Source organism: Olea europaea, unplaced genomic scaffold (genome assembly GCF_002742605.1).
Source record: "Olea europaea var. sylvestris unplaced genomic scaffold, O_europaea_v1 scaffold722, whole genome shotgun sequence".
Lineage (NCBI taxonomy): Eukaryota > Viridiplantae > Streptophyta > Magnoliopsida > Lamiales > Oleaceae > Olea > Olea europaea.
The window spans coordinates 136,989-148,402 of NW_019265623.1; the positions used below are offsets into that span (position 1 = coordinate 136,989).

Sequence of the window (11,414 nt, forward strand, 5' to 3'; positions counted from 1 at the left end):
AAAAAAAAAAAAAAATTGAAAACGGAGGTAATAATAACTATTAAACATATGAAAACTTTAAAAAATAGAAGATTGAGGGTACTAATATGCTATATGGCTCACTGCATAAAAATGTGACGCAAGCATCTTGCAGAAGAATAAAGCCCTGTATACAGAGCTTCATTTCGAAGGGGTCTTATAGACTTCTCTCATGGGTTGGCCCCATGCTGGCCCCAAAGCAATAAAAAAATGAAAAAAAATCCCGACCTCACCCCATGTGAGACCCTGTAAGGGGTCTGTAAGGAGTTGAGTTTGTACGCCCAACTCGGTCGCTTGTAGAAAGGTATTCTTGAGAGTATAAGTATCCTTGTCACAATATCTTCTTCCTCATTTCAAAGCAGAAATTTTCTTCAAAGTTTGCTACTACCCTTTGAGGGCGTTTGAGGCTAGAGCATGAAGCATGCATTATTATGTTAAGGAAACTCCACACCCATTAGCCTTTTTACCTCTTTGGATCAATCGTTCCAAGTTCTTAACCCACTTTGATCTTCCCCAAAGGATTTTGCTTAATTTCTTCCTTCAAAAATGGAGAAGCTTTTGATAGAAATGAGATGTATTGTGTTTGTTTCGTTGAAAGTGAAATGTGAGGGATTGATTTGGAGGGAATTTAAATAAAGCCTTTGGGGACATACACTTTTCATAAGCAATAACCTGATTATATGACCAGTAACTTCTTGAAATGAATGTAGTACGTATGTAACATCCGTTTGACATGACTTTTGAAAAATTAAAAAAAGTTTTTGAAATCTAAAACTGCTTTGGCGTTCGTTTGGCTACTATTATCAAAATGCTTCTAATTAAAAGAGTTTTTAGATAAAACCGATTTATTTTTTTCAAATAAAAAGTTCTTTTAAAAATTAGTTTCCAAAAAAAGTTAAAGTATCTTCCTCCAAAAGCTCTTTTATAAGAAGCAAAAGCTATGCCAAATGACCTGTAGATTCACAAACAGTGTTCTAAAATCCACGCATATGCTTTGTATATACCCGTATATGCTCGTTGCTTTTTCGAAACCCATCGCATATGAAATATGCACGTGATAATATAATCAATCCATTTCGTTGACTACAGGCATGTTTAAACATCAAAATGCACATGCATTTTTGTAAAAAGTTGTTTCAAAATTAGTCTAACAAAGTCCAATTCATTTTTATAACTTAAAAGGACAAAATGAGCCCAACAAATATCAATTAAGGCTTATGAATTATATACAACAATCTGTTGAATTTTGACGTTTTAAAAAATAAAAAATAAAACAATATTTTTTGTACAATGAAAACTATTTACGTTGAGCCCGAGTCTTCTTATTCTTTGGTCTTCCTCTAGTTTTACCAGCAAGTGGTGATAGTAATGCACAATTTTCGATTGTTAATGGTAGTGATTTTAAGCAAGAAGTTGACAATAATATCTTACCATTTACAATGGGTAATAGAAATTATTGAGTTGAAATAAGGAAGCTCGATGATAATAATTTTGCGTCGGATGATATGGAAGAACTTGGATGAAGCAGAGGAGATTGAATTGGAATCGGTAAAGAGTTGGACAAGATTTAGAGTCTTTAAAAGTTGGTGTTCATGTCTAATCTAATTGCAGAAATTGATTACCAAGTAATTGGAGTATTTATGATTTTGAGCAATATGTTTTTATTGAAAATTTGAACGATAATTGGTTTTTTTTTTTTTTAATTTGAAGAATATTTATATGCTTATAGTTGACAGTAATGCATTGTCATGCATTACGCACTTTAGAACCTTGAATAATAATAATAATAATAATAATAATAATAATAATAATAATAAAAAAGAACATAAATACCAATTAATGTACGTTTCAATAATTTTTTACACGCAGCAGGAGATAAATGTCATTTATTTATCAAACACTGAAATTCAAATTTTAAAATTTACCATCTAATTGTTCTCACATTTTTCAGCACAACTGCAACTGATTCTCTTAAAAGCATAGAGACACCAAACCAATCTTAGGAGTTTAAGCTTTAATATATAGTTGTTTAATACGATATCAAATCCACCAAAAGCGTCACGTTTAAGTATGAGTGCAACCATTTATGAAAATTGGGCAGAATTTGATGCAAATTAAGGGCATCTTGAAGTTAAAAATGTAAATAATTGAGTGTATTTACATCTCAATTACTTAATACATGTTTGGAAAAGCTTTTAATTACTTATTAGTTGGTCAATCACTATTTTTATTCATATATTTTGTAGGACCTGTAATTTTTATCCACTTATTATTCACATATTTCAAATGATACAACTTATAATCTAATGGCTTGGTAAACGTTTCGATGAGGTGTTTCAATGCAGTCCATTTAGAGCAAATAAAAAAAAAAAAGTGAAGGGAAATAAAAATTGACTAAAAATAGAAGGATTTTTTTTTTTTTTTTTTTTTTTTTTGAAGGATTTTTTTTTTTTTGCTAAGCTATTAGATTAAAATGTATGTAATTAAGTGTATTTACATCTCAATTACTTAGTACATGTTTGGAAAAGCTTTTAATTACTTATATAAGTTAGTCAACCAATATTTTTATTCATATATTTTGTAGGACCTACAACTTTTATTCATTTATTGTTCACAATACGTAAAACTTTTGTGGAGCTATACTTTTGTGGCCACCTATGTAGTCTAATCCGAGTGATAAAACTTTGTTATGGTGATCAAATGTTTGCCCAAGTGGGAGAATGTTGGGATAATTACTAATTAATATATGGGCTTCATATTCGATTGCAAATTTTACGGGTTAGATGTATGGCTCATGATGATATTTGTATTTGGACCAAATTTATTAAGTGATCAATTGGGCCATTTACACCTTACGGGTTGTAATTAATTTGACGTGGTAATTTTATGTATGTAGACCGAAAAAAAAAATCCTAATTAGAATTCTAGTCTTAATGGGACTACTCAATTATTTCCTATATAAAAGTTAGGTCCCCTCTTCTCTCCATATGTTTTATTGGTTTGCCCCATTGATAGCTGATACTTTATGAGGAGCAAGGAGGGGAAGATCTTGGTCGCTATTACAACAATCATTCATATCAACAATGGTTTCCGCAGGTATAAATTCGTTTCTATTAATTTATTGGATTGTGATTATCAATTCTTAACATGATTAAAACTAAATTCAACAAAGATCGAAATCCTTCATGATTTTTTTTCTGTTTCACGTTAAAGGCCTGTACATATATCTATAACACGTTCATCATGAAAACATCAAAAAGAAATCCAAAACCCTGCTTCCTTCAATATGGTCGTGGATCCAAAGACCCCAAATCTGCAAAATTCAGAAACCCAATTGAGTAGCACCAATACAAATAAAAGAAGTTGGCAATATATATATATATTGTCTATGGTGAATAAAAAAAAAATTTTTTTTTTTTTGGTTGATCGGCGGCAACATGTTGCTGCCTCACGGGTTGCAACGCCGGCAGGAGCGAAAAAAAAAATTTAGTTCTGTAGAAAACGGGCCAAAGGTAGACGGGGGCTTCTGATGTAAATAAGTAATCTTCAAACCCCTGTTTGCAATTACAGATTGGGGGGTTAGGTTTTGTAAATAATAAAATAAGGGCCTGTCATGTAATTTATATAGTTGAAGGACTTGTTAAGCAATTTTGGGTATTGGGGACCTGATTTTAATTTGAATTTAGGGTTAAAATGAAATTTTCAATAAGGGGCTCTTAATTTGAACTTTTAAAGTTTTGACCCTAAATTTTAATTTTGACCCAATTAAATTTTTTATTTAAAATTGACCCGTTTAAAATAATAATAATAATAATAATAATAATAATAATAATAATAATAATAATAATAATAAACAACTTTTATATTTTCGTTAAATGTATAATTATTGTTGTTATTATTTGTTCGTTTAAATTTCGCCATTTATATATTAAAATTTTGTTGCCAATTTTAGTTCTCAATCACATGTGAATTTTGCCATTCATCGATTAATGATTATAATTGTTCCATGATTATTATTTTGTGATTGAATTTTTCTATGGGCCTTACAACAATTCTTGTTTTCCCACTAAGAGAAATATTTTAAAATAAAAATGAGTAGTAGTTGTCAAAGTGGCACACTCATTATTATTTATTCGATTTTCTCTACTACAAAAATATATGTATTTTGCGCAAAAATTTTAATTTATTACATATAATATCTTGCCCAAAGGTGTTATTATATGTGATGTTTTTTTTGAAAATGGCATAAAGCGGTTAACGAGTTTACCTTGGTTTAGAAATTTCCTTCTGCCCAAAGGTGTTAGTATTTCAAAAATCAATGTAATTTTGTTAACTGACTACATGAGGTGTTTTAAGAGTATCTTATAGCATATTGTATTATCGACCCAAATGTGACTTTATGATGATGCACCTAGGCTCTTACTGTAATAAAATTCATATGTTTCGATTTAAATTACAGATTATCTAATTAATAGCCCATATTAATTAGCTGGGTATTACATCATCTATTTGATTGCATACATTATGTTTGGATGATATTAAGAGTGTGATGTTTTATATTTTCACAGTTTATAATGCCACATTTCTTTCGAATCAATTGTCTGCTATTGAAACTTTGACTGGGAATAACTATGTGAGATGGAAACGAGACGTAGAAATAGCACTTGATCTTTTGGGCTTGGATTTTGCAATGGAGAAAAAGCTTGAAAAATCCACAGATAAGAGTACAGTTGAATATGTAGCCGAGCATGAAAAGTGGAAAAGGGCTAACAAACTCTGTTTGAAAATCATTAAGTGATCGATATCTGATTCCATTCTAGGTGCCATCCCTGATAATGAAAATGCCAAAAGTTTTATGGATGCCATAGGAGAAAAATTTGTTGAGTCTGATAAAGTCGAAACCGAGGATCTGATGGATAAATTGATGAGCATGAGATATGATGGCACAAGTGGTGTTAGGGAGCATGTCATGAAAATGATAAATATACCATCGAAGATAAAAGCTATTGACATTCCCATTGCGGAGCCTTTCCTGGTTTATCATGTTTTGAATAGCCTTCCTAGTAAGTTTAATCAGCTTAAGGTTGCTTACAATGCTTAGCGGGATAAATGATATTTGAATGACCTCATAGCATTGTGTGCCCAAGAAGAGTATAGGATGCGCCGTGAAATTGTTGAAAATGTGTAATTAGCTTTTCAACCATCACAGAATAAGGGGCCTTCTCATAATCATAAACCTAAGTTTCGTAAGAGTAATAAGTCCTACCGAAGTCAGCAGAATAAAAATTTTAGTGGTCTCAAAGGAGTTATAAAGAAAAATGATCAATGCAAGTTCTGTAAAAAGAAGGGTCACTGGCAGAAAGACTGTTTTAAATTCAAGACTTGGTTGGAAAAGAAGAAGAGTTCTTTAGGTATTCCCTTGGCCTTAGTTTGTTTTGAGTCTTCTTCAGTAGATGTGCCTTTGAATTCTTGGTGGTTAGACTCGGGAGCTAGTGTTCATATTGCGAATTCCTTGCAGGTGTTCATAAGCAAACGGAGGTCAAGTGAGAATGAAGTAAGATTGAGCGTTGCAAATGGATTTCAAGTGAATTTTGAATTCATGGGAGTAGTGAAGTTAACTTTAGAGTCTGATTTTATCTTGTTTTAGAAAATACAGTTTATGTACCGCAGATGAGACAGAATTTAATTTCTATACCGAAACTTGATGCTTATGGTTTTACATTTAATTTTGGTAATGGAATGGCTAAGTTATTTAATGATTCTCGTTTGATTGGGAATTGCATTTTATGTGATGGTTTATATAAATTATCTTTGGCTCCTTTTGGTGATGTCACGTGTGTTACAAATATATCAAAGAAAAGACTTTAATTTGTGAATCATCCTCTATATTGTGGCATAAGCGTTTGGAACATATTTCTAAGGATAGAATGGAAAGATTAGTAAAAGATGAGATACTTCCATCCTTAGACTTCTCTGATTTTGAAACCTGTGTGAATTGTATAAGAGGAAAGCTAACTAAATCTACAAGAAAGGGTTCGACTAGGAGTAATGAAATTTTGGACTTAATTCACGTTGATATCAATGGACCTTTGCCTTCCACCATATGTGGGAACAAATACTTTATAACCTTCACTGATGATTTCTCACGATATCGATATGTTTACTTGATTAACGATAAATCATATGCACTTGAGAAATTTAAAGTTTTCAAACTGGAAGTAGAGAAACAATGTCGGAAAAGTATCAAAGTTGTGAGATCTAACCAAGGTGGTGAGTACTATGGGAAATATGACGAATCTGGTCAAAATATGGGTGATTTTACAAAGTTTTTACAAGAGTGTGGAATAGTGCCCTAATATACCATGCTAGGGACATCTGAGTAGAATGATGTTTCTGAAAGACGTTATTGAACTCTAAAAGATATGGTTAGAAGTATGATGAGTAGAACAAATTTGCTTGAATATTTGTGGGGTAAAGCCTTGAAAACAGCTATGCATATTTTGAACATAGTTCCAAGTAAAGTTGTTGCAAAGACACCTTTTGAATTATGGACAGGACGTAAGCCAAGTATGGCTCACTTTAAAGTTAGAGGATGTCCAGCTGAGGTTAAGATTTATAATCCATTTGAAAAGAAATTAGACCCTAAATCAACTCTGGCTACTTTATTGGGTATCCAGATGGATCAAAGGGATATAAGTTTTACTGTCCAAATCGCAGCACTAGAATCGTGGAGTCCATTACTGCTAAGTTTCTGGAGAACGATTTTGGAGATAGTGGGAGTTCCACGTTGAGAGAAATTCTTGTTGAACATAATCAAGTTGTTGTTTCAGTTCCTGTCATACAGGAAAGAGTTGGTTCTCAATCAATTGAAATTGTTAATGAAGAACCGAAGAACCAGGATGAAGCTCCAATCCCTCAAATAACGATTGAATCGGTTCTTGAGCCACAAGTTAGGAGATCACAAAGGGAAAGAAGATCTGCATTGCCCCGTGATTATATTACATATTTATTGGAGAGCGATTTTAATATTAGGCATATTGTTGATCCTGTAACTTATAACCAAGCATTGACAAGTCCTGATACAGATAAATGGATAGCTGCCGTAGAAGATGAAATGAATTCCATGGAAAGGAATAAAGTTTGGGATCTTGTTGAACTTCCTCCAGATGCTAAGGTTGTTAATAACAAGTAAATTTTCAAAAGTAAATTAGATTCAAAAGGAAATGTTGAACGAAAGAAAGCAAGATTGGTTGCAAAAGGTTTCACTCAGAGAGAGGGTATTGATTATGTTGAAACCTTCTCCCCTGTTTCGTCGCAATTTTTTTTTCGAATTATCATGGCTCTTGTGGCACACTACAATTTGGAGCTTCATCAAAGGGATGTTAAGACATCATTTTTAAATGAAGATCTTTCTGAAATGGTTTATATAAAACAGCCTGAAGGTTTTGTTGTGAAAGGAAAAGAAAACTTGGTGTATAAGTTAAACAAATCATTATATGGACTTAAACAATCATCTCGACAGTGGTATTTGAAATTTGATGAGGTTGTGATCTCTCTTGGTTTTGTTGAAACTACTATTGATCAATACATTTATCTTAAAATCAGTGAGAGAAATTTTATCTTCATTGTACTGTATGTTGATGACATTCTGCTTGCTAGCAGTAACTTAGGGTTGCTTCATGAGACAAAAAAAATGTTGTTTGCTAATTTTGAAATGAAAGATCTTGGAGAAGCTTCCTATGTACTTGGTATTGAAATACATCGTGATAGAAATCGTGGCTTATTGGGACTTTCTCAGAAAGCTTATATACGATGTGTTCTAGAAAGGTTTAATATGCAAAATTGTGCATCTAGTGATGTACCTATCATAAAAGGAGATAAATTTAACAAAACTCAATGTCCAAGGAATGAGCTAGAAAGGGAGTCTAGAAGATGATTCCATATGCTAGTGCTGTGGGAAGCTTGATGTATGCTCAAGTTTGCACTAGATCGGATATAGCCTACGCAGTAAGTGTCCTTAGCAGATATCAGTCTAATCAAGGACAAGAGCATTGGAAAGCAGTTAAGAAAGTTATGAGATATTTGAAGAAAACTGAAAATTATATGCTTACATTCTAGCATACAAATCATCTTGAGGTGGTAGGATATTCAGATTCTGATTTTGCTGGTTCAAGATGATTTGAAATCAACCTCAGGTTATATTTTTACATTAGCTGGTGGTGTCATTTCTTGGAAAGTACTAAACAGACTCTAGTGGCATCTTCTACTATGCAAGTTGAATTTGTGGCATGTTATGGGGCTACAGTCCAAGCCTTTTGGCTAAGAAATTTCATCTCTGGCTTGAAAGTTGTTGATTTTATCTCAAGTTGATCATCATCTACTGTGATAACAGTGCAGCAGTATTCTTTTCAAAGAATAATAAAAGTTCTGGTAGATCAAAATATATTGACATCAAATATTTGGTTGTTAGAGACAGAGTCAAAGAAGGGCAGACGAAAATAGAGCATATCAATACAGAGGCGACGGTTGTAGATCCCTTGACTAAGGGACTCGCTCCAAAAATTTTTAAGACACATGTTACTAATGTCGGTATTGTGGAAACATTTGATGTTTTTGGCTAGTGGGAGTTATATATATGTAAAGTACTACGTTTTGGGCTTGATCCCTTTGCGGGGTACGTAAACAACTCATATGTTTTCGGGTACAACCCCTTCTGATAATAAAATAATTTTTCCTCTATCCATGAACTATTTTAAGCATGCATTTGACTTATGTCTTTTTATATTATTGGCATCTTGAAATATGACGTATAAAGATATAAGATGAGTCTCTTTTGGAGACATGTGGCTTCACTTGATTCGAAGCATTATGATGACCGATATGAGTTAGCACAATTTTTTATCTCATTTTGTGCTAAGTTCATACCACATACTACCATATTGGTTGGAGGATGGGAATCCATGTTGATAATGATGTTGACATTTGTAGCTGTGAGATGGTCTTACATCGCTTAATTGGTGTAATGACTTTCATGTTCGGTGTTAATATTCTCGTTGGATCGGATCATATTACATAAGGTGTCATCATTGGAGCTACACTTTTGTGGCCACCTATGTAGTCTAACCCGGATGATAAAACTTTGTTATGGCGATCAAATGTTTGCCCAAGTGAAAGAATGTTGGAATAATTAATAATTCCATATGTGGGCTTTACATTCGATTGCAAATTTTATGGATTAGATGTATTACTCATAATGATATTTGTGTTTGGGCCAAATTTATTAAGTGATCAATTGGGCATTTTACACCTTACGAGTTGTAATTAATTTGATGTGGTAATTTTAAGTATGTGGGCAGGAAATAAACCATAATTAGAATTTTAGTCGTAATGGGACGGCTCAATTATTTCCTATATAAAGGCTAGGTTCCCTCTCCTCTCCATATCTTTTATTGGCTTGCCCCGTTGACAACTGATACTTTGTGAGGAGAAAGGAGAGGAAGATCTTGACCGCTATTACAATTATCATTCATATCAACAATGACTTCCGCATGTATGAATTCGTTTCTATTAATTTATTAGATTGTGATTATCGATTCTTAACATGATTAAAACTAAATTCAATAATTATTATTCACATATTTCAAATGATACAACTTATAATCTAATGGCTTGGCAAAAGTTTTGATGAGGTGTTTCAATGCAGTCCATTTAGAGCAAATAAAAAAAAAGTGAAGGGAAATAAAAATTGACTAAAAATAGAAGGAAAAAAATGTTTTTTTTTTAGCTAAGCTATTAGATTAAAATGTATATAATTAAGTGTATTTACATCTCAATTACTCAGTACATGTTTGGAAAAGCTTTTAATTACTTATATAAGTTAGTCAACCACTATTTTTATTCATATATTTTGTAGATCCTACAACTTTTATTCGTTTATTGTTCACACGTTTCATATCATACAACTAATGATTTAATAGCTTGGCAAAAATTTCGATAAGATGTTTCAACATGGTCCATTAAAAAAAAAAAGGAAAAAAGAAAAAAAAACACCCTCAAAGTGAAGGGAAATAAAAATTGACTAAAAGTAGAAAAAAAAAAGGTTTTATTGGTCTTGCTATCGAATATTTTATTTCTCAATTCATTACACACACAAGTGGATCGCTTAAGTTTACTAGGAATTTAAGCAAGATATAGTGGAAACAACATACAATTTAATTTATTTGAAGTAAAGATATTATGAAAACTACTAAACATACTCGTGTATGCACATACGAAAATACATGTTACTTATACATGCGTTGTGTCGATGTGTGACATAAGTTAGTTCAAGTACATTTATCCCGGATATCAATGAACTTCTATAAAATAGCTTCACCAAGTTCGTATGTATCATTCATAATTAACCTTGACAGCGATAATATTGTTCGCAATCTCTGCGGGGGGTGTTCGACGGGGCAGGAACACAACCACTGTTGCCCGTGTACGGCTTGCCGCTGGCACTACCTTCGCATACTGGCTGATCTCCTTTCAAAGCCCCTGGTGAGATGTATTTTTTATTCTCAAGAATTCTTCTGCTTATCTCAGACTGCATTAAAATCTCCAATTCTTCATCACAATCTGCTATTGAACCATTGCACGAAGAGAAATTTGCAATATCATTGAGGCCTCTTACAGCAGTAATGCTGATAAAGTATGAGAAGATAAGGATTTGAAAGAGAAAGTTGGTTTTGGAATTTGTTTCCATTTTATGTAATGTCTTTTAAATTGTTTTGCACCATTTGAGCACACTTTATAATGGGTTTTTCTTCATCTTTTTGAAGACAGTGGAAGCCACTCTAGAAAGGGGGACTGCACTATTTCACCTAACAATATAGTGTCGATTTGGTTTTTAATTTCTTTATTTTTTAAATTTATCCTTTTATTTTAGGTTGAGTTGGCAAGTGCATTCGAAAATAAGTTTAATAGGGAAACTCGAACTCAGTCGAATATAGTTATTAGAAGACGAGTTAAGTTGATTTTTAATTCAAAAAATATGTTGTATTGGACAATATAATATATTCAAATTCGTTAGATGTATGACAAATTAAATATTTTTCTATTTAACGGTAATCCATCTAGATTGATATGTCATGTATAAAAATTAAAGATTTGTTTACTTGGAAAAATTTTGAACTAGGCTTCTTGACCCTAATTTAGTGATAAGAGTTGGGACTGATTGTTCAGTGATTATTTATTTATATTTAATCATTTTTAGAAAAATGTACGTACATAAATATTCCAATGATTTACTAATGTTATAACATATTAACAAATAATAAAAAACTAACTAATCCGGTTTTACTAATGCAACTTTTGCAAACAATTTTAATAATTAAATACTAGCCAATCAAATTCGT

At 32.2% G+C, this 11,414-nt stretch overlaps 1 protein-coding gene across 1 annotated transcript; it reads right to left on the minus strand.

Annotated features, from left to right (window-relative positions):
* Window positions 1-10,209: 10,209 nt before the first annotated feature.
* On the minus strand, window positions 10,210-10,795 carry LOC111390853 (protein RALF-like 32). Its single transcript, XM_023015980.1, has one exon. The coding sequence runs from the start codon at window positions 10,760-10,762 to the stop codon at window positions 10,418-10,420; it is 345 nt and encodes a 114-aa protein (XP_022871748.1). The 5' UTR covers window positions 10,763-10,795; the 3' UTR covers window positions 10,210-10,417.
* Window positions 10,796-11,414: the final 619 nt, after the last annotated feature.

What these genes read in the sequence shown, in the direction of transcription:
- LOC111390853 (XM_023015980.1), bottom strand. Translation starts at nt 10,762, where the DNA reads ATGGAAACAAATTCCAAAACCAACTTTCTCTTTCAAATCCTTATCTTC.